Raw genomic sequence first — 27,994 nt, forward strand, 5'->3', positions numbered from 1 at the left:
GGCTACTTTGTCGATGAGCGCCTATGTCTTGCTAGCCGAACTACATCGTATCGTCTTTGTTGCATCACTATTTCAGTATCAGGAGTTGACTTCATGTTCTACTGATGATTCGCTTTATGAAGAGTGACAATGAAAGCGTAGATGAAGGATGCATTCACACACACATATTTGTTTAATAAAATGGAAACAGCTAAATGATGTATTGGCAAAGTAATAATGAAAAGTAGGATTATGTGTCGCTAAGTTCCACAGTGTGTCAAGCCGGTGTTTGCCGGTTATAGTTAGTTAGTTTGTTTAAGGGGACCACAGTGTAGTGGGATAAAACATAACTTAATATTGCAACGACGTATAATGAGGTCCCTTTACCACTGAACAAATCACAAACGGAACCGCTGGCAAAAAGGTACTCATCACTGGCAGGAAGCTTCAAAATCACGGATGCATCACGCTTATGCAGCATTGCGAAAACATTGTTGAATTCACTGAAAACTGAACAAGATGAAGAAATAATACATCTTGTGTATATATACGTTATATAATGACGCATCGCGCCAAATAGAGACACAAATCAGCAAGATAAATGACTGGAAAAAAGTTAATGAAATTATCTAAAGAAGGCACTGTCCCGACGTTTATACCGCAAGCAGTCGTACAATGCCTGCCGATCACCATAGTGACAATGATAAAATTCAATTATTTATACATAAAACTCATATACTATTATCTCGTAATCATAATAACAAATAATCGAAATTACTGAAATTATCATAACATAACCCAACAATCACTCATTGCTACAGACCACATTTTGATGGACTCCGCATCGTAACTATGATGTACAAGGCGGCCTTTTTCCGACCTTATCAAAACGTATTTTATATGATGTTGTATCCAATCACGTTTTGTCTATGGGTATCTACAGCTGCGAACGTTAATGAGGACATCCGCTTCGATCAAACGTTCCCCCACGCATCTAATTTTGCCTATAGCTACACGAGCAGTGCCACTGGGTTCGTATTATTGATTCGTAACGAAATAAAAGAAGACATTTCAAAACCAAATAAACAAATTAATATATTCACGCTAACATGACGAACAGAAAAACTATTCTTATTCTTGTTTGGTCTTTTTTTTTGTTTTTGATACAGGCATCTCTAAATATCCATTGATGGTATTATGACTGTTACTAGACTTCCATATAGATGTCAGGATTGGCGCAGCGTGAACATGTACAAATGTATACAAGATAATCATATATGTTCATTTATGATGACGAAATAGTGAATCCACCTTACACTTCTTGACGACCTCTAACAGTAATTACAGCTCCAACAGGTGAGCATCTACCACTACCATCAGCGTTCCTGAGATCAAAATCATCTATCGGCTGCTCTTGATCAATCACAACATTTACACGATCATCTATACACATCGTTCATTTATCCTCACTGCCACTCGAGGTGCCACTTACCCAAAAATGAACTAAACAATGAACTTTTAACAAAGAAATGTACCCTCAACCCTACTGCAGTTGTCGATCGGCATTTTCGTTTTAGTTATATATATATATATATATATATATATATATATATTATATATATATAATCTTAGTAGATAGTCTACCTACGTATCTTCACCGTCGCAAACTCGATAGAACGGGTTCCGATCAATACGTTTAGTATATAAGATATCATTATGTCCATGTTATATATCTTAGATGCGCAAAATGCAACATCTCGCCGCTCGCTGTGAACCTCTCTATGAGCCTTTTGCCTCTCCTTATCATTACAGTGCAAATTATCACCACAAGGTATATGTTCACATATTTTAGGTCAGTGGGCGTCCCTATCATCTTAATCGCTATCTCATGAACGCGTTCCCCATCGGAGTTCTCCCCATATCGTTTCCCTGATTTCGACTCCTGATAACTCACTCGATTGATTATTATAGCGACGAATGATGGCTGTGTAGCTATGCTTCTGCACCGATGTATCTTTAACTCCATAGCTGTATTATAGTCACGCGATTTTAAACCATCGGATATTTCAGACTATAACAGTATAATGTATCTGATAATCTTGCTGATGTTTCTCCTGGACATTATCAAGTACATATTATTTTCCATGGCCATTACCATCAGTTGTTGTATAGTCGATTGAAGTTTATTTTATAAAAGGTTCGTCTGCTTGAAAATGGACCGTTGTTGTATACACGACGTATTTCTATTCCTTATCATTTATATATATATATATATATATATATATATATATATATAAATGATAAGGAATAGAAATATATATATATATAGGGCCGTGTTCAGTCGACTTTTGTACGAAATCCATAATACTCTTTCTGACTGACAACACTCAACCTGTATCCACATATAAACACATAGTAGCGTGCCGTTCCGACACCGAATGCTCGCCAGGTCTAATTAATGAATCCTTATTTATGGTATGGTAGTTGATCATTATTACAGGTTAGGATTTAACTTGATTGGCTAAATCGCGCTTGACAAAAACAGAAAATTTGTCACAATTGTTCACGTTTGTGCATCATTATATATATATATATATATATATATATATATATATATAGGCGACAGGTAAATATAGCCAGCCACATGTCCCTGTTTGATCCAAATCATTAGCAAAAAGATGTACACTAACGATATTCCTCATTTGCCCACATATACAAAACGTTTCATCCTGAGGGGTAGAAATCGTAAAACCTTTTGAGGTGTCATCCTCGCCTATCAGCAAGATATTCATTGTATCAAAACTATACTCGCACCCCCGTTTAGACCGAAATATCGCCGTTGGCTGTAGAACTTATATATGCGTAATCGGGTATATAATTTTTCGTACCTACAATTCAGTTACTGCCACCACACACGCACACAAACAGCCCATGCTTTATCACTCACGCGTTCAATTTAAATTTCAGACTTGCCCGATTTTGGGACCTGCTGCTTTTTTGCTTGCACCACTTATTTGCCAAATGTGGCTTTTCCTACTGTGTTGAGACGCTCAGGGTCAAGCAATATAACTTCGCCCATATCAGACACCTAACAAAGGCAAAACAAATGAGAAAAGCAGCGTTATACCAAGTCACTTGATTTTCTCTCTGCAGGTTCAACCATCTGTGACAACATTCACCATTAACAAAAAATTAGATCGAGTTCTCTTTTAAACTCGCAAAAAATAGAATCTATACTGACGAAAACGAACCCTCTTAGGTGCCGACACGGCATGCTGCCGCGGCAACAACTGTCATCAAATCCTGTCCAACACATCGTTCCCACACCACCAAATTGATCATTTATTCAATTTCGTTTAATATTTATATATCATATTTATAGAGCTATGCATCAAAATGCATTAAATTATATAAATATATCCTTATTGTTTGTGTGCGTCGTTGAGATGGCTAGTGGGATCTTATTGTATCAGTAGATGGAAGTTCATTTGCTATATTTAACTGGTGACAACATCGATCTGGGATTTGAATGCCAATTTACTGGGTTCTGTTATTTGCCCCTTGTTTCGCTGCACGAAGCGAATGAAATTCCAGAACACCTCCAACTCAGCCGTACCGAGTCCTACTCGATTTTCAGCGCAGGCAGGTGCCTATCTACCTGACACTAGGTTATCGTTACTAAGTATACATATATATATACTTTATCCTCGACACTGTCTTCTATTCATGGAACGAATCAATTCACGCATCACTCGTTTTGACGCTGATGTCGCGTTATCTTAACTGATAATAGTCGCACCCAGACTAGGTCCCTGCGCGGTAGCCATTGTTACCCATTCTGATCGCGTCGAAAGTGGTGGACGTGTGATTGTGTTCGTCTTGCTATTTGAGTGTACAAGAACTTACGTTGTATCGCTAATTGAGGTCAAAAGGCTCAACAGTAATCAAGCCTCTCATAGGCCACAGGTGCTGCTGGCCGGCAAAACTGGTGAAAACGAGTTCACAAAATTTGTATATATATGTATATATACATACATACACATATATGAGTGTGTGTGTGTGTGTGTGGATTTGCGTTCATCTCATGTCACTGCGTGTTGTCGTATTTGTTATCGGCGCTTGAACGACGTTTGACGAAAGGATAAATCGGTCTCGATAGACGTATGATCGCAGATAAGAAGCAATGATTGACGACAGTCGGACCATGGCAGCTCTCGCTCGATTACCATTCTACACTCGAATCAATGCATAAATATCACTGTACGCGTTGGTAGGGGTACAGTCGCTCTGTGAAGTGTTCTTCGAGCGTCCGAGTTTTCCATTTCAGCCTTGGTAATAGATAGGCATTGCATGACAACGCTTTCTGTGCTTTGGGCTTCACACTTAACTGTTACCCATTTTCGCTTTTGAAGATCAACTTTTGTCAATACGATACGAGACGATGGATGATAACTTGCGTCGTACTTTTCACACCTTGTGGTTAAAATTTCATGCAACGGCACGACGCGGCTCCGTGTCTGCTGCTGCTGCTGCCACCGTTGTTGTTATTGTTGTTGCTGGACATTCAGGACGTTACAGTGTGACTCTCGGCGGCCGCCCTCGCCACCGGCGCCGAAGTTCACCGAATGAACTCGAACTCCGGCTCAGCCTTGATCTCGATTTTCGGTTCGATTTTCATTGTACCTGTGAATGTACGGGGACATGGCGTATGACGCAATGTCGCGACCGAGGAGATCAGAAGAAAGACACAGACAACACACATGAATGTGTGAAACTTCGTTTGCATACAGCCACTAATTGCCGTCACCGGTGAGGCTCGAGTCGTTCAGGGGACGCAATCGCTATCGTTCCAAACGAAGAGTGAAGTGCACGCATAGCATCATGATGTACTCATAGCCACCACGCAGAGGATTATGCAGAAGGGAAAGAAACGAATCAACTGAGAAGAAAAAGGCAAATCAAATGGGACAAAACAGATCTTCTTCAAAGCAGGCTTCAGATACACATGACATGTCGAGGAAAACATACGTAAGAATATTGAAATATAATAAAGATTTATTTACAAGGCTTGTACATGCATACACAAATGATACAAGACAAACTCAGCCAATGCTAGCATCAGCATCATGTTCACTTGACCGCCCATTTCCTTCAGGCCATAGTTCTTTCTTGGGATCCGCAACGTTATACAGAACTTGCTTATCTCGCAACCCCCTCTTAGTCTTTCCATTATTATTATTATCATCCCACAGAGGCGAATAGCGGAAGCGTCAGCTCAGCTAAATTATTTGGTCCTTGTTGATCTTCCGTCCGTTTTTGATGCAGATCTATTTCTATGGGCCCATTACACGCAAACCTCATTCGTCTCTCAACTCATTCATGTTGTCCTTGTTCATCTGCATCACATGCTTTAAGGTTCTGCAAACTGTCCTTCTACAAAATGTATACCCCTGCATCACCCCCGTATTTGATTCTACATTGTTCACGGTATTTTCTACACAGGCCGTATATACTATATACTAGTTATCATACATCCAGGGACCTTGCGCACGCATTCCATATTATTCTTCATCGACAACCACTACAGGCTGCATTGTCATCATATTCGTAGTAATAGTGATCACGATGCGGCAGCAGGAGATCCTTGGAAGGAAATATTTACTCGTCGAAAAAATACGTCCAACCCTGAGGCAGATATGACGTTTGTCATGCGTGCCCTGACGATTAGCTAACGTATCCGTGTTTCACTGCTTACGTGCTCGTATGCATGTTTGTCTGTTGATTTGCTTTGTGTTCATGTTTCGTCTTACTTTGCCTTCAATAGGCCAAAAACACATGCAGTCCATTCCATTCACGTAGTGAATTTCCTAGTTCTGTCCTAATCGATTGGAACGAGCGCGCATGATGCTTTTCTATTTACGACACAGCACTCGCGATACGGCATCACTTTATCTATACGGACTTTCACTCGATAGTAAGCAAGATTAAGAGGTCGTTGTAACTGCATCTATCGCCAGGTTGCCACAGTTGGTCACAATGTTGAGATTCTACATACTCTTGCTACACAGCTGTAAATTTTTTAGTTATCTGTTACTATGATCAACGGATACGTCCTTTTTTTTGTTTTCTACGCCACAGGAGATATACTATTATATAAGTTTTATAGCATCTTCATTCTTTTCATCATTATCCTTATTATTTTCATTATTATCACCAGCATTGTCGTCAGCTCTGCATCTCGTCTTCAATTGATGTTCACCTTGTGGTAATAATAATAATATCCATTATTGCGATCAGATTCAAATTTCGATAATTTTGTTGTTGCTTCGTTTAAGGCTCACTCTAGGCGATGTATTTTTGTGCGCATTCGTACTATGGTGCAACGTGGTCGCAGTGGTTGAATGTGATGACGGCGTGAAGATATAGGTGTTCGGAGTCCCGGTAGCACAGAGAGTGCCGCCTTCGGCATTGACGACCGCCCGGCGAGCGACGCCGCCCGCGGTTAGTACGAGCTTCTTAGTAGTTAGGGTTGTTGTCGTTGTGGAGGTACTGCTACCCCCTGTCGCTATCGAAGTTGAGTGCTGCTGCTGTGGGTGCACGATGGGACTGCCGGACGTGCTAAGGGTCACCGTTTGGCCGCTTCCACTTGTCGCTACGCTGACTCCGCTGCTGACGGCAGCCTGAATCAGTTGCGTGGACGTTTGGACCGTCTGAATTTTGTTTGGTGTCGGCTTGTTTTCGTCCTGGGGCTGCAGCGTTTCCCAAGTATCCCATGGACTGCTCTCAAACTGGTGGAATTGGATATACGAAGAATATATTCCGCGGTAATTATTTGTATGAGATTCGTGTGGTTTGAGATAACAATAGCCAAGTGCCACTAAGCGCTGTTAATTAGCAAAGACTAAGATATTACGTATAACTGTTATAGAAGTCTGGAGGTTGACGATGTCATTACTGAGAGTAAAGGCGAGTTCTTATATTTACATACATGTCGAACAAATGAATGTGTAAATGTTTTTTATTAGTACATGTGGTTTTTGTGCCCAGATCGTATAGCGGATCCGGTCTAGCATCTCCTACCTTTTCCAATGCGGAACTGTCGATAAGTTTGACCTTGACGGAACCTGCCTCTTCATCCTGAGAGGTGGGCGGTGTATCGGGTAACAACGTGTCAATGTCTTCATCGGCAGATGAGTGTCCGCCAGCATCTTCCATTTCATCTTCTAAGTCTTCGAGATCATCAAGGCTATCAGTGCAGCCTGCTTCACCTACAATGTTCCCATATGCATAATCAGAGAAAAGTGCATACATACTACATATTGAGGATAACTACTGTTTATTGTAATGGACACACCGAGAAAAGTGCACGTGTTCACCGGTGGTACAAAACTGCCCACGGGCATCATGGAATCAGGCGAAACGGCCAAAGCAAGCTAAGGCTTTTTTGCCGCACGCCAACGAGAAAGCGAGGCTAAAACGTACGCCACCCCTAACGCTTTCTGTTGATAAAACATGTTAGCGTGCCATAAAACATACATCTCGTAGATAAGAGGCTTCTATCGGTATTGGCCAATCGATTGACATACCGCTTGATCCGTATAGCTCCTTAAGGAAGCCCTTCTCAAGAAGTTCGAGGCGTTCAGGCTTTGCCATGGACCGTCGAATGGCGGCGGGGTCCTTCTTACTCCATTTTTGAACTTCCTCGTCCATCTTGCCCACCTACAAACAATTAATGAATAGCGAACGAATTCATGAGAGACAGAACCGCTGCTTTATTAAAAGTATTTTTTCAACAGCTGCTAGACGCTGGAAACGCTTCGAAAATTAGAGAAGTACTAGGGACATTATATAAACCTATCACGTTTTGGTTTGGATGTTCGTTTTGTCGATCTATGTCGATTTATACACACCTTTGAAGGATTCATGGCCCAAAGACAGCCTTTTCGTTGGGTTCCATTTGGCCCTGTAGTGGGCTTCTCGATCTTCTCAAAGCATTTGTTCAGCGATAGATTGTGCCGTACGCTATTTTTCCAGCCATTAGGGGCCGTCTTAAAATAAGGAAAGTTCTCACTGAAAGGCATACATCACACAGAAAACATGGAACGCGGAAAGGATTTCTAAGTAAACCGTCTACTTTTGTCGTAAACGTATTCGCTGCAAAGTAAATCGGGATTCTAACACTAGCTAAAGCCTTTCACGTTCTACTGATATTAAAAAGGTTAACCAAAACAAAAGAGAGAGTAAATAATTTTTCCATCATTTTTCGAAAGTGTCGAACGAAGCTCTGAGCTTTAGTCATGCTAAGAGCCTTCGAACGTTTCGAAAGCATCATCTTCCAGTTGTAAAAATGACTATCAGAATGAATTCAGCTTAAGCTTTACCATAGACGTTCTCAAACACGTGAATATTTCCATTGAACAATGCTATTTTACGCTATCAAGGGATGAACTAAATCTATTGAGCAAACGGGCGCGGGACACTAATGACTGCGTCTGAGGTCGTTCCCCGCTCCGACGTCGTCCAGCGTCTCGGTGGAAACGTCTTTACGACCGTTGGTCAAGTACCATCCAGCTATAAAGACGTAACACGTATCATTCTCGCGTTAACTAAATTCTCGCCTCTTTTTCCTTTAGGAAAAGCAATCACAGAGACGACACGGTGTGTCGGTGAAAAAAGTACAAGGGAAAGCGGAAGCGAGAAAAGACTAATAATAATCATTCACTACCGTCATACGCGACGACTACGAAATATCAGTATTTATTTCCCTTTTGACAAGATATCTACGACAACTTTTATACTTAATCATGGAATGCCACTGTCTATGTCGTAAAGTGAGAATTGTTTCATGAGTCAAAGAGCTGCCTGCTTCTGTAGCAATGGTCGGCTCGCTCAATCGATCACACTTCCCGGTTGCCGTAATTTCTGTTAGTATAGCAAGACAAACAGACAGGTAATAGAGAGAAAATGATGAAAAAGACAGACCCGATATTTTCTAGCGTTTGAGCTGCCCCTCAGCAGTTAAACGGTTGTCCGAAACGCTGGCACCGCTATGAGAGGTGCCAATTACAGGCGAGATCTGAAAGAGTCTGCTTTACTGTGGTGCCGGAGTTAATATTGACAATTGTTATTGCAGAAGTGGAACAGTACTACTGGAATATGTTCAACTGAATCTGATTGGTGGCACGGGGCAAATTAACGTTGAAGCAAAATTCTAACGTAATGTTTGTTCTTTTACCGTGTAATGTGGCGTACGAATTCAAAATATAAATTTCTTGAAAATTATCATTATATACGATAATGGGTGTCATTATGGGCACAGTGTATTTTTGGGTTTGAAGCAAGTAGGTAGTAAGAATATTTTTAATTGTTGTCAATTGTCCAAAACACGAGCTCAATATAGCTACTGGTTTCAACCAAGCTGAATATCGCAATGGTTTTATATCCCGAAATAGATCTGACCGTATCATTAGCGGGGATAGGATTTTAGCAGAGATATTGACCTGAAGAAGTCTAATATTCCCATTGTCACATAAAGAAAAAATCAAATTTTTGCACACTATTATGTCATCGTTGTGATTGTGATTTAAGCATAAATGTAAAGCTACTATAATGACTGAACGTTGAAGATTGGGTTTCTTTAAAGAAAATCGCGAATAGTTAGGAAATTTGTAGATTTAAATTCACGTTGTGTACGGCCTACAATAGGCTGAGTAAATTTTGTAGGTTGTCAAAACGGCCCCAGTGACCGTACAAAATGCTCAAGTTCGGTAGCGGTAAAAGCGTGAATAGTTCTCCTTGGCGGTAGCCACACAGAAAAGCCGACGATTCATCGCCCGCAATATCCTGCTCGTTATGCTTTCGCCTCAAACAGGTTACGTACAAATAAAGTCGTTTTGTTATACCCACTACAGTTGTAGAATTTCCCCAGGCTAGGGTTCGTCTCGCCGTTGGCTTCTATCGATGTGTCGTCAACCAAACGCTTTAAATCTACCAGTCTTTTGTCACACGAGCAACACAATGAGAGAGAAAAAAGGCCGAAATAAAGCGAAATATTAAATCACAGGTTTACAATACTATACTCGCCTAACATACCAAGCGTATAGTTTAAATCGCTCATTCAGCGCATGTTCGAGCCCTCATGGGTCACACCGTCCATAGATGGCCCGAGGCATACAATGCCCTCTGCCCTGCCTCTTCGTACGATAACCGTAATTATATTGCTCGTTGCTTCTTTATAGAGGTCAAATACTTGATTTTGTTAAATATCAATACGATAAACACGAAGCACCGCGAAAAAAAAACAACGGCGACGACCACAATACCGCGCCAAGATTACATTCAAAAGGGTAGCTAGCTGATTTCTTAGAAGTGGAAAGAGCAACAACAACGACTACAATACTCATAACAACAAGAATTGTCTAACTCCAGAAGCCATCACAGACCAATTGTTGCTGACTCAGATTCAACCATCGGCCAGTAGTATTCTCCTTTCCTGTCTTGCGCCGCCGCCATCTACCCACTCATGTGTTCTGCCCTCGTCGATTCGCTTCTAGGGGTTAATTACGGCCAGGAGCACCTCCACCGTAAAGGTCCTTGTTAGCTAAAATAGAGTATAACTCTCTCAATTCGTCCGCACACTATGTGCCATTGGCGAAAACTGACGGATGGCTAAGCTAAGGAAAAAAGCCGAAGCTGACGGGCTTTCTTTCCGCTTTTGTTTTCTGTTGTTTGGCCTCTCACCGATTTCTCGTCTTTTTTTGCCTCGCTTTTAGATTAGAAGAAATGCGCATTTCTTTTTGGTCACTTACATTTACTTTTCTGGCTGCCACGGTTGCCCCTGCTCAATCCTGTGGCGTTTCAGTCTCTTTTTTGGAGAAGGATGCGTGTGGGCACCACTACACTAACACTGCCCCATTCGTCTGCCCTTTTGCCAGTGTGATAGCGGCTGTTTGTTTCTGTGTTGGTGTGTGTGTGTGTGTGTGTGTGTATGTGTGTGTGTGTGTGTATGTATGTCGACGTAGGGTATTAAAGTGACTGCGCTCGGTGCGTGCCAGAACACTCCACAATAGTAATAACCCACGTCTTTACCAGCGGCGATCAGCACCGGCTGGCTGTAGTGCCAACGGCCGCAGTCAAGGACAAGCCGGACAATCAATCGACGCTAGCTAAGGTATCATGGCCTTTTGTGCAGCAGCCGCAGCAGCAATCCCCACTTACAAAGACAGAGTCAAGCACTTCGTAGCCCACCATAGAGCCATCGTCAGTGCTTGCTTTTCCCCGCCTCTTACCCCTTTCTTCGACTCAGAGAAATGTGGCAATATTCGTTCTTTTCCTCACGTCTTATTCTGTAGCTTCTTCCGACGCGATCCGTAGCCATCAGCGTCGTCGACGGTTTGGCACCTTGCCGATGCTGCTGACGCCGGTAAATCACAGTGGTCGCGGCGGCGACAACGACAAATAAAGTTCGTTTTTTATTTTCGACTTTCTTTAGCTTTCATTGTCGCGGTGCTTTTTTTTTTCATTTTATTCTGCATATTTGAACAATACCAGACATAGCTTGAGATATGCGAACACCGCACGTGTTCGTTTACTTCTAAGAAGATGAAGTTTGAAAAACAGAAGAATCAGCGGGGACACGACGACAAGAGTTAAACAACAGGGCAAGGGCATACGTGAGATGTAAAGCAATGAAAAATGACCGGGGGCGTAACGACGAGAACCGTCATTAAATAGAAACGGAAGCAAAAATTCTATTAATAAATTGCACGATATGGCCATGTGCTTCGTTTGAGCATCGTTGGCCAGCGATCGTAACTCTTGCAAGTTGCGCGCAACGAGTAGGGCGCACTTATGATGTTCAAAAGCTGCTACTTATTTTTGCTATAAGAATGATCGAAAACTCTTGGTAGGTATAAGCTAACCATACGAGTAATTCATGCAGGCGTTTTTGAGACAATAAGCAGGCGTTACACATTTGACGAAGATGATAGTAAACGGTGCGATAACTAGTAAATTAAAACTATTGGACTTTTTCTAGGCTCAGGCTTGCTTGTTCGTGAGTATATATAGATAAAGTTGTTTTCATTTGGGGCCTACAAATGGCAGATGTCGATTAACTTCCTATAAAATCCGCTGGGCCCTGCATTCTCTGACTTACAACTATACTTGTGTTTGCCCACAAGTCATGCAGTTGACATGTAGGATTGAAAGGTAAACAAAATCTTTACCTTTGCCAGGTTTCTGCCTACCGCAGCATTGTAGCAGGACGACTCCGCTAACATGTCCTTTTTCTAAAGCCATTTTTCCTTGAGTGAATCATACGGTTCATAGACCTTCGGGTCGAGCTTAGGTCCACTAGCAGCTGTCCTGCAGTTCTATTGTTTTTATTAGTTGCTCTTCCACACTGTCATTGAGTCTTGGAAGAAAGCTTGATTTTATGTTATGATCTTCATCGTTGAAAGCAGCTCTATACGAAATCAAAATACATAATAATAATATAATAATAATAGTAATAACACAACCTAACATTAATTCCTTTATGTGCGTAGAGCCCCGACGAAAATCCATTAGAGCACATGGTGAGTTGCGTCTACAGTCTTACAGCGCTGAGTCTATGAATGAACATGCTTATCATAAATGGGGGGTTGTTGTTCTTGACGAAATAACATTATTACAATGGGTCTGTTCTCGCAGCTAGTTTACTTAGAGCGACCCACATGGTTATCGAACACCCCAGGTTTCAAATTATCTTCATGCTAAATTAACACACGGAAATAGAAGATTTGGTTAAGTTTCTCTGTAAGCGGATACTTCATCCAGCCCTTACGTCCTACTAAGATCATCTGTAAGAGTAAATGAGAGAGTGAAGCTTTTGTGAGCTTGTAGTGCTGGTCCCTTGTCAACATAAAGTTTGTTATTCTTTTACTCTGTATACAACGCACCTGGTAACAGCATCCCGTGGGAAGAGGCGAGTTACCTCAATTCCATTTTGAATGGTAGTTCGGCATAGGGCATAACGGTAATACATGACGATGACTGTGTCTGCTTGTTTAGCTAAGTTCATTACGATATCACAACGGTGATATTCATTTATATATCTCTTAGGACTCTAAGGACTGGCATTTAACGGAAGTAGTGTCGAAGTAGTAGTCGACTTGTAATGTGGCTCCGAGTTCACCCTCGGAACAAGATTCAGCGAATATTTCAATAGAGTCTTTCCTGTATGGTCTCTTCGTACCTCGATGGCCCAAAACCCTTTCAACCAGTATTGCTGAAATTCGTCCCATCTAAGAATTTGTTGCCTAAAGTTTTCATTCGCGGTTGCTCTGTCTGCCACTCTTCAAATAACCCCCCACACACACGCGAATAGAAATCGTGTCACGCGTCGAGATTCAGCTCTGTCTACGAGGCATTCTGTTATGTCGCGGAACAGCGACTTTCGCGGGGCTACTCCACTGGAAGGTGTGCGTCAAATTTTCGTATGATTTCAAAGTCCCCTTCGTTTCTCGATAACGACAATAACAATACCGTTGGTACCGCCAATAAATCCGACGTATCTCACAATGCTACGGAGCCACCACGGATTCACGGCTCTAACGTGCATTGCTGCCTATCGCGCATTGCACTGCCTGCCACTCACTGCTCACCGGGGCGCTGGCATTTTTCGTCTCGGAGCGGAGTGAGAGCAAACATTATCAGAACAGCAGCCGCTGCTGTTGGCCATGAACTTGACGCGATGGCGTGAACCCGTTGCGGGTCGACAGCGGAAGACTCGCCAACATCGCCACCAGCGACGATGGAGGCACTGCGAGACGGGCGACGGGAGAGTCCCTTGCCCGTCGCAATTCTTTTAGCTGAGTGAGTGAGTGGCAACATAGGCAAACTCGACGACTCGTTGCCTCTGGGCGATAAATTGACGCTCCGACTTTAGTTGCGGCCATCAGTAACCTCAGCTATTTGCGTTAGTTGGCTTATTGAAATCGTTTTGGACAAGAGTTGAGCACAGCCAAGCTAAGTCAACATGTCACTAGCCAGCAGGGGGCGCAGTGGCAGCGGCACTCACCAGAAGTTAAAACCGTTTCTGGGTCCGACCGGGCTTCAACAGGCGGCGGCGATAGCAGCGAACGCTACAGCCAAGGAGCGACAAGCGTTCGTTGAATAGAGTCTGGAACTGTTGGCAGTTCAGCAGTGCGCACGACCACGTGGCCGTTGACCAGCGCCGCCGAAACGCTATACATCCACAAGCGACGATCGTTACCATCAGCTCTATACCTCTCTCTGATCATTTTCTCTCTCTGACTAAATATTCTTGAAAATAGCTGCAACTACCTATCCAGCGGGTCCGCTTTATCACTATACCTTCTTATGCTCCCTGCTGCTGCTGCCGCTGCTGCTGCTGCTGCTGCTACTACTACTATTACTACTACTATTACTACTAGTACTACTATTACTACTAGTACTACTATTACTACTAGTACTACTATTACTACTAGTACTACTTTTACTACTAGTACTACTATTACTACTACTACTATTACTACTACTACTACTACTACCACTACCACTACCACTACTACCACTACCACTACTACCACTACCACTACCACTACTACCACTACACACTACCACTACCACTACCACTACCACTACCACTACCACTACCACTACCACTACTACTATTACTGCTGCTTCTGCTACTGCTGCTGCTGCTGCTATTGTTGTTACTGTTGCTGCTGGCGATGATCATGATGACTTGATTCCTGTTTTTCTTCATTACGGCGGAAAGGCTAGCGCCTAAAAATCGACAACGATTGTCCGAGAGCGAGGGGTCGCAGTTGAAGTAGCAATTGAAGGCTGTAATACAACAATAGTAATGCTAATAGCCATGATGACGAGATATAATAGTAGAACGGCGTTCGTTGTTGACATGGCGATGATGATGTTTGTTGCCGAGGGCAATTAACTGGATTGCCAACGGGCTTCAGCCGATCCGAAAAAGTTGACAACTATCAAAATGGATCAAAGCAGCAACAGCAGATTACACATATTTTACCAGTTTTTACCACACACCGCAACCAAACAGCGTGGCGAGCAGCATGGACATATCTAACAGACACCACAACGCAAAATGAGAAAAGAGGATAACGAAAAAACAACGCCGCGATGATTATGTGAAACAGAAACAAGGTAGGAGACGTTAACGACTGCGGCGGTGGCAGCGGGCAAACGCAGAGACCCGCTTTACATGGATACCGACCGGACCGAAGGACTACCGAAGTGTTTCGGACTGTACCCGGATCTCGCGGAACTCCGCAACTGGCTGAAACATACGAAAGGGTCGCTGGCTCGGAAAAGCCCAAGTGACCATTTCGATTTTAAGAGTCAAAAGTTAAACAGCAAAATGCAAATTGCCTTTTGCGTAGCATTTCTCAACTTGTTATTATGCCTTAAAAAACCAGAGTTCGTGTTTTGTTGTTGTTGTTATTATCGGCGGCGTCGTCGTCGTCGTCGTCGTCAGAGAAGAAGCGGTGGCAATGGACAGAAATTCGCCTCGCGAAGAACATACGCGTAGCCTAGTTGAACTAGACTAGAATAAGTTAAGTAGGAATAAACCCTTAGTTCTTGATTAGCGGCCTTTGAAGGTCTGTTCAAAAAAAAACTTGAAAAAAAGGAATGTAGGAGTTTGCCTTGTAGTCAGTTTTTGAGTAATTTGACGGTCAGCCGCTCTGAGACGCACAGGGCGTGAGCTTGCGTGGCTAATAATCAAAGCATATCGTTATAAGAGAATAGCAAAACAGGTGAGCCATGGTTTATATATATATATTATATATGTGTGTGCAGCAGATCAACAAACGTGTTCTAAACAAAGCTTCTTCAAAAGTTCTTTCACTTAAAGTGATTAAGCAAATATGCGTATGCCTATTTAACCCCGTAAATTCCCGTAGAATCAAGTTGTCCATGCCACGCAACACGCAATTATAACTTGAAAAAAGTTAGTAAACAGCCACGAAAATCGACTAGTATTTTTACTACTACGTCAATCACTGGTAAGTTAAGGATATCTGAATCACGTTAGGGAGTAACGATTGTTGCATCTAACTACAAATTCCTTCAAAGTTCATTTTACTTTAGACTTTACTACAGGACACACGAGTTTCTGACTCTGCCATTGTTTTCAGTTTTAGCCATTCTTTTGTGGTATAACTCCTTTTATACGTGCGCAAGTGTTCTATACAATCACAGCGTTGTCGTGGTCTGTTTTTTGCTGTTGCATCGTTGTACTTACATCATAAAGTTGTATATTTCGTTTACCGGGAGCGAGCCCGTCTTCGAGTTTTTGAGCGCCATAGCAATCAAGCATGAATATGAGTAGGCTGGTTTGGGAAAGACTTTGTGCGAACCCGCGCCTGGGGCGCCTGGACCACCACCTGCCCCGGCGCCCAGCGCCGTTGTGCCCCCGAGCACATTCGCTGTTAGGACGACACTTCCCAAGCCTCCATTGGCAGTAGTTCCGTTTATCAAACCGGCGGCCTCATCGGCAGTGACCGTCAGCCGACCCTTCTTCGCCGCTGGCTGTGATAGTGAGATCTGGCTTACCTGTGATTCAAATCAAAATGATTCGAAAAATGAAAAGAAAAGTTAATATTTTTTGAACCTGCTTGACCCCTTTTTGAAAGCTTCTGTACATTTTCAGAGGGGCATCACAGTGATACATAGAAATGTTTGCATAGATTCAGCTAAGTCCTCACTAACGTGTTTGGCTTCAAACGAATATGTCATTAAATCAACTTCAAGATAGACGAGGGCACCATTGTATAAACTGTAATAGTTTAAAGAAGCTATGAAGGAAATCAAATCACGCAAGGGTTGAGGAACGTTTAAGCGGTGTGTACATTATTGGCCTGTTGTTGCTGTCCTAACAGCGCCTGGACATTGGATGCAGTGAGGGGCTGTGGTGTCGAACTAACCACGACACCCCCCGAACCCCCAACCCCGCCGGCGACGACCGCTCCAACTGGAGTGGCAGCTGACGTTGAGTTACCTGCAATAGCGTGACAAATTAGTTAAATGTGTTTCTTATAAATCCGGTACAGATTGCATACATGCTTTATGGTAAATGGATTTGAAGATATAACACCGCTATAATTTCGCGGAAATAACCGTGAAAATGTGCGCACTTTTTGGATGTTCGTTGGCAGCTTACTTTACAGTATGTAAACTCTTTCCGAACCCAAGAATCACCTATTTTCACACATCTGCTTATATCATTCACATAGTCCAATCTGTATCAAATGAACGACATATTCCCATTTTAAGACAACATATATATATATTGAAAATATTTAATGTACCTGCCATTTAAGTTTGACAAATATGTAAATCCCTGTATCTGTCTAAATAGAACAGGTTTATAGAATAAAACAAACATATGTGTGTGGTAACGTTGGTGAGGCAAAACGTTTTTGACAGGAAACTACTACAGTCGCCGGGGCGGATTTCCACGACGACAGTCCAGTAAGGCGTAACTTCATTACGAATGACCTTGGAAATTACCTCTATATACAATTGTTCAGTATTTGGTGATATCGAAACGACCAGATGAGACCCAAATCGATTCGGTTTCTCAAATGATGACCACTGTTCTTCAGTGGAAATTCTGCGATGGTAACGTCGTCTTTTCAGAGAACTTTCAGAGAGAAAACTGTTGTTTAGGAAAAGGAATAGGTTCTATTCAATGGTAGGTACTCATACGTTCTCGTAGTAATTGAGGCACTCAAAGCTGGATGGACGACACCGTAACTAAAACGATCAGTAATATTAACTATTCAGCTATTAATTTCTATTTTGGCAATAAGGCGACCATTGGAGGAGCTGCTCGTTATAGGAGGGTGACAATATCTAAAATACGAATTTGATTGTAGCAACGATGACGCCTTAAACGCTTTGTTAGATATCGCTAAGAGGGACCCTCAACGGCTCGTTCAGTTCCGCGGCGACTTCACCTCAAGAAGCTGTATATGTGTCTAACCTAACAGTATGTATCCAGCCGGTCGTACCTGAAATATCATCATATCCTTCCACGAGTGCCAAACCTTCAGGCAACCTCGCATTCGATTAGAATTCTATAAATTATTTTTAATGGTAGCTCTTTTCATAATTAATCAAAGTGTCGAACCTGACAACAATCGTACAAGGTGTCTACGTGTTGTTATATGATTGTACATGTCACTGAAGAATGAACGTGTTGGGAGTAGTTTCTCCTCGCCGACCTCAGCGTCTAGCGCCAAGCGCCTTCACCCATTATTTCCCATTCAGTTTCTGCAGTTCAATTACCGTTGGATGATGGCACGGGTGCGCGTAAAACGCTCGATCGCGACAATGAATTCCTTTAGAGAAGTGGCAACCATCAGAACGGCACAAGAAATACTGGCGGCGATAACAACGACAACGGAGCATGAAGGCATATCGCATAAATCGTCCTCGCCGTCGTTATTGTCATTGTACCTGCCCTTCTCGCTGCTGTTGAAAAAAGAAAGCTTACGGCAGCCCGTCTATAGCATGGCAAGACAGGACATGTGTAGATTTTTTCTATTGGAAAGAGAAGTTGAAGGAAAGACGTCGCCTAAAGAACATTAAGCACTTAGCCGAAGAACACAGTGTCATCAATCTAAGCGACGCCGCTCTTTCGTGATAAAGCCCAGCGAAGAAAGTCAGCGAACCTAGCAGAGGCCGAAGCAAACGTCGACCAGGAAGACTTCAACAGGGATCGCGGCGAAAAGTCGTTTACCATTGGACTGTCGCGCCCAGTCGTCATAGACGCTATGGCGTAATCAGTAAAACCGGCCGATCAAGACCGACCCCGCAAGGGTACAACGACGGAACAGCTGAAGACAACAAACGATAGACTTCTATCGAAAAAAAAAATAACAGAAGCAAGCTGTGCAGTATTTTTTTCGCTCGGCCTTGTTGGCCGTTTGCCTGGCGACCTTTAGTGGCGGGCCGTTGGGTATCATCTGCTGTGACAGGGACGAATGTCCAGGCACTAAATCCATAGAAGAATCGTGGTAGCAGCAGCAGCCGATACCGCAGGCAGACCAGCTGCCAGTCCGCTGCGGTTTTGACGGTCAGGGAGGCACTGACAAGGACGAGCACGTGCAAGCACACATACACTGAGCGGATACTTGCTGTTCATCGAATATCTACGTCCTTGATAAAGCATACAACCATAGCAAGGCCTGACGGTATTCATTATTCTGGCCGTTATCATTTGGACGCTGAAACAGGGCGGATATTGTTTAGGTAACAAATGTATTAATTTTTATTGTTCAGTAATATTATGTGTATTCATTGTTCTTCAATCTGATGGTGTCCCTTTGCTGCTAGCCGCGTTTTTCGATACTTTACGAAACGCTTCCTGTCTTCCTTTGTCAAAAGCGTATTTGACTTTTCCCCTCGCGTTCAACAGGTCCACAACGTCGCTGTACAACGTCTTATGATAACTAACTTCTTCCGTAGTTGGCGCATCTGTACTAACACGTAGCAGCTGATGTAGCGTCCAGGTTCGTTATACATTTCAGTGTACTAAACAGTTCTGTAGTAAGGCCGTATGAGTGGTCAGCTTGGCCTCATATCTTTCCTAGTTAATCCTGTTCCTATAAATTTAGCTCAAAAGAGCTGATCATGATTAATCGATAGAACTTTGGATAGATTTTCATTTTTATGCATGAAATTAAGTTATGTTTCTTTGGTATATGAGGGACAAACTATGTATTCTCTCTTCGCGTGCAACCACTATTGAAGAACTCGTTTGGCTTCTACTTCCCTGGTAACAGATAAATTGGCTTTTCGTGGTAATCGATTGCGCACCTACAGATTGGCCCTTAGCTATAATCCTATGCTTCTTTAATTCTTAATTACTGTAGCTAATTATCGAGAGCATTTACTTATACGATTATCGCAGAATAAAGTGAAAGCTTGTCTAATACAAAGGCTAGATCTGCGTGCAGCAACAAACACTTCACCATTTTTTTTGGGACAGACCCAAGGAACAGTTACGTGACGCACGTCAAAGCGTCATGACAAAACCCGCGCCAGCTGCCACAAACGGATTGTAAAAGAAGAAACGCTATACCACTGACCGTACAGTTCAATACCCTGCACACGATTATGCACCTCCCCGTGCCCGCTATCCGATGCTGCCGCTACCGATAATAGTGACGGTCCTTAGGTACTAACTAGGTACTAATAAAACAAAGGTTTCTTTTCTTACGTCTTGCTTCATTAGAAGTTAGTGACCTCACGGTCGAACTACAAACATCATGTTGTTCTATTTCTTTGACAATTTTAAGATTCCTTAGTTCAGCATAGATTCCCTCTACGCCAGCGCGGTGGATACTGCCAACAAGGCGTAATGTTTGTTTTCCGCCAATTTTTTCATATCAATGCAACAGCTTTATCTATCCAATTACTGGCAAGCAGTAATTGACGTATAGATGTTGCCCCCATGCCAGAATCACTAGCTAGTCATAGTTCAGTTTGGCTAGTACTCCGTTGGGTTCCATTTACACCAACAAATCTGCCCGCAGTGTAGGCTATTTCATGGAGCATTCAAGGCGTTGAATGAAATATTTTAGGCCCAATATCTTTTAGCGTCCCAATTCGCTGTGTGTGAAACAGTCGCATACGATCGGTTCCAATTATCGTGTGTAGTTTTCATTTCACCTCGAACGGCTTCGAAAATGACTTCTTGAGAAACGTGTTTTTTTTATTCGTGACGATTGCATTCACATCTCGTCCTGATTACCTTTGTTGTCCTGTTTCTCAATCACAACTCTTATACAGCGCGGCGTTCAAGTTCAACTGAACCAGATCGCTCTTTTCAAGTAGTAACTGCTCAAACTTCGCTATAATTTAGTCTCTTCTCAGGACTGCGTGAATTGAAATGATTATATCGCAAAGCCAACCCTGTCAAGTTAGCAACAGACTCGCTATTTCTGTGTCTTTGAAGGAAACTGGGTTCGCCCCATCGTTAAAGCTCAGTCTTAGCCGTCGATCAGATGCACATAAGCACGTATAACGTCTCGTACTTGATGCCGGTGGGCAGCATTAATGTTTAATAGCCTGACATTGTATCTGGTCGCCAATGTCAAGAAGTATCTTAGTGATGCGCACTTCCTGTCATCGGTAAGCCTTCGTCCGACTACAGCGGTATAGACTTTGGATGCCTCAATCTGTTACGACCGCTCCATTGACGGCTGCGTGACAGGCGCTTGAAGAAACAGGAGCGGCACATTTAGACTGGATATCATGAACGACGTTAGTCAGTCGTCAAACGGCTATGAAGTGCTATAGAAATAAGTGTGAGTGAAGCATTATACTCTTGTACAATTCTGTCTCTAATCATAGTCAATGTGGTTTGCTACGACTCACTGCTGCTGCGCGACACCTCACATTCACGGCAGACAAAATCATTCGACTAGAATTAGAGTTGTACGGTGTTTATCGTTGCAAAACAGTTTACATACAGTTGCTTTTTGTTTGGTCCAAAATAGGTCTTATGCCTATTAGTATTTCTCCTTTTTAAGGGCAGCACCTTTATCCAATCGGCTTCACGCGAATCTCCCTCTTTGTTTTTAGCGCTACATGATAAGGCTTAAAGGGCTCCAGAACGAAGCTCATCCGAAGCCAACCCCGGGACGCAACCTCCCCACGAGATCTCAATCATGAGTCATCACTGCTAACTCCAGCTTCTAAGGCATCACTATGCATTACCTCTCCAGCATAAGACCAACAATTACCAACCAATCGATTGGTCGATCGATCAACTGGCTTCGTTTGGAAATCTCCGCAGATCCATCCTTCTACTGGGTATTGATTCACAATTTTATCGAATATGAAACTGTATTTCCCATTATGGTGATTTCCAGATGCGATTAAACTGGGTTCTAGGTTCGACAGAAAGGCTAGCTTTTGATCCGAAGAAATCAACGTGATACAATTGTTTCTCGAGCGATTCGAGACATGGCTTACATGGGAACATCGCGTAGCTCAGAGTGAGCTCAGTCCACCTGAACATAAAAGCGCTGAAGCGGGCCGTCCGGATCAAGCTCATCGATTCGATTCGAACGAACGGGAGGCTCAGAAATCTAATTAAATATTCCACGTTACGAATAAGATTCTCTAATACCTGTTCCGCCAGTTCGATGCAATTTCTCACTGTCTCCAAACCAGGTATTTAAAAACGCGTATGACACTATGGGCAACAACGAAACGTCAGCACACGAATTGACGGCAAAATAACCAGGTAAGGAAAAAGTAAAGGCACTACTACGAAAACCTATTATTTTAAGTCTATACAGATTTACATTAGTCCTAAACGGTTCTCAGTGCTCAACGGATTGCGCCCTCCACATTTAAGATGAACAGCGCACACGCTTTTCGTCTGCGGCTACAACGCGTTTCTGTCGACTCTCTGCTAGCCGGTCAGTCGAGCGGACGACGAAGTTTCCAACCATCTGTTACTTCGGAACTCTTCGTCGGTCCGTACGAATAGCGAAGTTCACCAACGGACCAGCCTATAAATCACAGACATACTCGTTCTACCACGAACGAATCCATTCGGGGATAGGTTGAAACGAAGTGCCGCCGTTATATTCAGTGCTCAATGAAGCTCGACACACCGGGCCGATAACAACGAAAAGGTCTTCTTCTCACACGAAAATGTGTGCTTCCATTGAGCGTCATTCACCGAACGTCAGACGACACAAGTGACGCAGAAAAACATGAATAGATGAAAGATGTACATCGATGTACAACGCAGAAATATTCTATACGTTCTAGCTTTGCTCATATGTGAATTAGTGCAGCCGCGGATGCAGTAACTGCCATTACGTTATATCGTATAACGTATCGAAATGTGTTTGTACAAATAATGTGCTTAATCTCAATGGACGCTTTTTGCGAAACGTCGCATCAAGCTTTAATGCTATACAGAGACAACACTCGCAGGAATACGGTGCCGTTTCGTATAATTCAATTTCAATACAGTGATACATCATAACCAGATAGCAAAATTAATCTCCATTCAAAATTGATAGCTCTCGGCCGTCGAGACAGCCGAGGTAACGAGACAGCCCTCTGGGTCATGTGAGCCTTCGATTCGATCGACTATTGATTGTAGCGTTATATATTATAACTGAATAAAAATGCAATGGCAGAGTGGCGTCCTGCCTAAGTTCTGCTCGCCGGGACCCCAGATTTAGCTTTAGCGGTGACGCATTGGTCACATTCAAAGCAGGGCCACCGCACCAGCGTCAGGACAAATTCAATGACCCGAGTAATGACAATAGCTGTAATAACATTGGTCGTACAAGCCGTTCATTGAGGAAAAGGTACAGTTTGCCTTCGCTGATACCGTGAGCATCAATGAGTAAACGGAACGTAGATTGTATACGTCTATGCATATCGATTACTTTTCTGGTATGAAGTAAGAAAAAATGCTACGCAAGAACGCATTCGTTAATGTCTCCAGCATAATAATATACACGTAACACGTAATGACGGTTTTGTCAGACAACACGTATGGTTGTAAGCACGTGAAAGCACTCTCCTTATGGTTAGGGCAAACGTTTGATACTTCCATGTGTTTCGGTAACTGAACAGAGGGTGCAGGTGCTAATGTTGTTCACGTGTAAGACAGATTTGAAAATTAGTTGATTTGCTATGTTATATAGTCAGATTGATTAGCACTAATCATAATGCAAAAAAGCACTAAGATCTGTGACCTTCGTTCCGGTCCGGCCTCATAAAACCAGTAGATATCTTCGCTGCTCCCATAGATTGATCAGTCGATATTCTGACCCGGAAAGGGGATTCTTTGCGAAGAGGCAAAAACGTGCCATGTGTGGGCACATCCTTGTGTGATGTATATATATATATATATAATATATATATATATATATAATCAGAGCCATATATATAATATATAGCCAGAGATCTAATGAGCAAACACAAACGCATGATCCAAGCTGCTGGCAAATCATATCGCAAATTAGAACATAACCGAACCGTTTTTGAGGTGTGCGTTGTTACTATAAGGAACATGCAAACGTCTTCTCACATAGGGTATTTGGTGCTAGTAAATAATTCTAATTTGCCCTACTTTTCCTTGAGTCGTCACGTGTACGATTTTCCTACATTCCAGAAACATACTCACATCCTGCAGTTTTTAATGTACTACCGATTGCAATACTTTATAATCTACTATAGGCTAGAGCGCGAATGACGCTGAAGTCTCCTTAGTCCGTGGTTTGAAGTTCAGGCATGTCGACTCAAGCAAACTCTTCAGGTAGGACATTGCCTGACGTCTACCGAAGCCAAGCATTAGACCTGATAGGCTGAATGCGGCTTTTTCGTCCAGGCGACAGGAAAACCAACGGCTTCGCAGATCCTGTCTGTTGCTGCGTACGGTTATTTTCAGCACGTTTCGACCCGACCCAGGACAGCTCGACCCGGCGCGTCAGTAGGAACAGACAGCCAACTGTTGTCTGTAACAACTGCCACAGCAGAGCTGATAAACTAGAATTTGGACTCTTTGGGCTAAAGTCGGGCGGGCAATGTAAGGTATTATGCACTAGACCTGTTCAGATGAAGAATAAATCACATTTTTGCTGTGTCTTGACGAAAATAGATCCGTTTAAACGGTGAGAGGAAATCGAACCCCGTATTTACACTCAAGAAAGAAAGATTATTCAAACGAATTCGAACTATCCGAGCCCAGATCCGATTTTCACTTGTCGAACGCATCGTACAGAAGCACATCCGGATCACAGAAGTAAACAAAAGAATCCACAAAAACGACGTCCGAAAGCAGTGTCTCGGAAGTGATGTAAGTTTATCACTAACTGCCTTCAAAGGTGGCGACGGTTCGACTTGCTAATTAACGTACCCCGCCACTCGCAGGCAGACTTGATCATAGGCTGTTTCTAGTTGAATAAACGGCCAAATCTCACTCATTTTCACAGAACCCTGCCAGACTCCAGAAGTAATAGCGCCTCTCCGGTGCCAAAAATTACTCAGTGATTCAGCAATTTTCTATCTCTTTCGTTTTATCGAATGGTCCACACAATCTGGCACTAGCTCAGCTAGTTAAGAGACAGCACCTGAACACAATAATAAATATAAGGAGTTGCCATTGGTTCGAGCCTCGTAGAACGGCGTGTACGTGCGAAGAGTACGTGGTCAGCAAAGCAAAATGACTATTATAATTTTATACTAATATGATTATTGATATTACTCACCGACTCCAATTGGCGTCGTTGGCTGTTGATGGTGATGATGCGGGTGTGAGTTGTTGTGGTGATTTTGCGCAGACTGATGTTGCATCCCGCCGCTGCTAGCGACAGTCGTTGTCAAGCCTTTACTTGTGGCCGTTCCTGTCGAATGATTTAGAATTCCGTTGGTTACCGTCGCAGACCCAGTTGTAGAACCTGCCGAGGTAGAATTTGTTACATTGGAACTTGTGCCACTGCTGCTAGTACCGCCAGATCCAAGTAGCGTGAATGCCCCGCCATTTTTCTTAGTTGTGGCCGCCGACGCTGTGGTGGTGGTGCTCGTCGTTAAGGGCGACGCGGTCGCCCCACTGGAAGAGACTCCGCTTGAGCTCAAGTTTATGGAGGACGTGCCTCCGGAACCTGTCATAGCAAAATTACCGCAATAAGTGGTAAGATGATGTAAAAGAAAGAAAAAACACGTCGACCGTAAACCAGCGTTAACGTATGACGACTGTGGTAACGTGATGAGATGGAAAAGATAGCAATAACAAAAATACAATAGTATACTAATTGCTTAATAACTTGCCATGTATAACATTGCTAACAACAATAACATCTTAACAACAACAACAGTAGCACAAGCAAACGTTTGGGTTAGTGATTCTATTATACAGTATAGCACTAAAAAGAAGGATGTGAAATCGTGTGACTTTACACCCTTACAAACACACACACACACACACATATATGTAAACACATTATATAAACTTCATGTTCACGTTCAACCAATCTGTGAAAGCCAGTGCTAGCAGAAGTAGCACCTTAAACGTTCTCATATCGCGACGTGTTTACGTCAACTGGATATCTTAGCTGACGGTCAGCCAACATCCACTTTCAGGGTGCGACAATTCAAAAAATCGCATGAGGTCGTTTTTTTCGAGCTTTGTTTACACAGAAAGAAGAAGGAATAGCTAACGAAAAAAAACACAACGATGATGCGCAGAACGAAGGTACCAAGGGATTTGTTGAGCTACATTGCTTGTGTCAGCTGAAAGACAGTGTTGTGATATAGTAAGAGATGCAGCGAGAGACATGTTATGAGCTAAGTGTCGGCGTTAGAAGGGCACAGAACGAGTTTGCAGTCTGTATTCAACGCCTTATCACCGAATTAGGATGCTGGCAGCAGAACTCTAGAGGATAATGGCGAAGCTAGCAGGCGTGGGGACTACGTACTTTGGATGGATACTACGAGCGGGACTATTCCTCAGACCGACGCTGCCACCAATGTGGGCTAGGTTGTTTTTCATTGTGTTTCGGTGTGGTATATTGCTAGCTATAAGAGGGCAGTCGTTCCGTTTATCAGCTACCACTTACGTGTATGTAAAGGTATTTTTATTTGCTTTGTATTACGTAAGTGTGTGCCCTATACACAGCTGACGATATGTATCCATTAAGCGTTAGTATGCAATGGTGACTTGAGATTAATTTTTACGAAAGTAAAAATTACTGATTAATTAACAACTAAACAAAATACAGATGAAAACTCTGCAGCCAAACATCTAAATATTAGCAGGGTAGTATGTCATACAAGGTATGTAGGTTCTTGTAGGATCTCTTGCCGCTCAGGCCCATCTTAGTCACTATTTTTACTATCTTTGGACGGTTGCCTATATAATTTCCATCACGATATTATATTACTCACCCATCGTTTAGTTCACATCCACAAAAATAATAATTAAAAAAAAATTGCTATGTTTTGCTTTCTTTGTAATGTACTGGGTCGTCAAAAATATACCGGCCGGTTTTTTTTTCCTGGTAGATGGCTTTAAATATATCATGTATCAGGTAATACGAGTCGCGTCGGATCGGGTTTAGTGTCATCTGAAAGCTGATCTTTGACAGTAGTAGATATGCTAAAATTGTTGGAATGCTTTTATTCGAGCTTCAGATAGAACGCCGTGAATATGGGTATTTTTTTTGCAAAAATTCATTTTATAATTTTATTACAATGAAAGCGCAATGGATGCTGCCATTCGTCCCGTTTATGGCCAAAGGGAAAGCACGGCTCAAAGCTGGCTCTGAGATTTCGGTGTAAAAGATGCGCCGCGTAATTGTCAATCAATTACGAAAAAGCTGACGAGATTGTTGCCAAAGTTAAGCTGGACAACTACGATATCGCCAAGAAGCTAATGACCCACCACGATCATCATAATTTTAAACCATTTGAAGGAAATAAATTGCCGCAAAAGCAGAGACAGGTGGATTGATTTTTCGGTATGTCTCAGAAAATAAAAATTGAGTCACATACGATAATAATACGCAGATAAATCAAGTCAACCTGCCACACTCTGTGGCAGAGCCCAGGCTGACTCTTCTCTAAAGATCACCTTCTCTAGGGTCAGCCTCGGCCGTTTAATGAGATTAAAAAAGAATCCTACCTTACGAGTCTTCTGGGACCGTCTGGGAGAAACGATTGATTCGAATTTCTACCGTTAATAACTAATACTATAACTAGCCATTGAAAAGGACGACGGGAGCTAGCAAACTGAACGAACGTCGCCTTCGAGCAGGACAATATGAGAGGCCACATAGCTGTTAGGTCAAAACTGATCATCTGTTTTGGTCTCGGCAGAACTAAGCCGATGATATGTATTTAGCTTCAATGAAGAGAGGCAAAAGTCACCTGTCTAAATTTTTCGGCCAGGAACTGCAGTAGCTTTAGGAGTGTGGTCTTACTAGAAAAA

At 42.7% G+C, this 27,994-nt stretch overlaps 1 protein-coding gene across 9 annotated transcripts in view; it reads right to left on the reverse strand.

Moving 5' to 3' along the window:
• Positions 1-1,055: 1,055 nt before the first annotated feature.
• LOC111249741 (uncharacterized) overlaps positions 1,056-27,994 on the reverse strand; it is a 99,948-nt gene continuing 73,009 nt past the window's right edge. For 4 of the 9 annotated variants that reach the window (XM_086986375.1, XM_022804008.2, XM_086986373.1 and 1 more), the window contains 7 exons: positions 25,278-25,670; positions 16,872-17,020; positions 16,265-16,575; positions 7,890-8,049; positions 7,566-7,698; positions 7,060-7,247; positions 5,015-6,767 (listed from right to left, as the gene is read on the reverse strand). In XM_086986375.1, the coding sequence (XP_086842501.1) occupies positions 6,279-6,767; positions 7,060-7,247; positions 7,566-7,698; positions 7,890-8,049; positions 16,265-16,575; positions 16,872-17,020; positions 25,278-25,670 (1,823 nt within the window). In that variant the 3' untranslated portion in view covers positions 5,015-6,278. Of the gene's footprint in view, positions 4,663-5,014; positions 6,768-7,059; positions 7,248-7,565; positions 7,699-7,889; positions 8,050-16,264; positions 16,576-16,871; positions 17,021-25,277; positions 25,671-27,994 lie in introns of those variants that run through there. The other 5 variants (XR_015325913.1, XM_086986377.1, XM_086986379.1 and 2 more) reach the window with 5 other exon arrangements.

The sequence above is a fragment of the Varroa destructor genome, unplaced genomic scaffold (genome assembly GCF_002443255.2).
Source record: "Varroa destructor unplaced genomic scaffold, Vdes_3.0 BEIS01000004.1, whole genome shotgun sequence".
NCBI lineage: Eukaryota > Metazoa > Arthropoda > Arachnida > Mesostigmata > Varroidae > Varroa > Varroa destructor.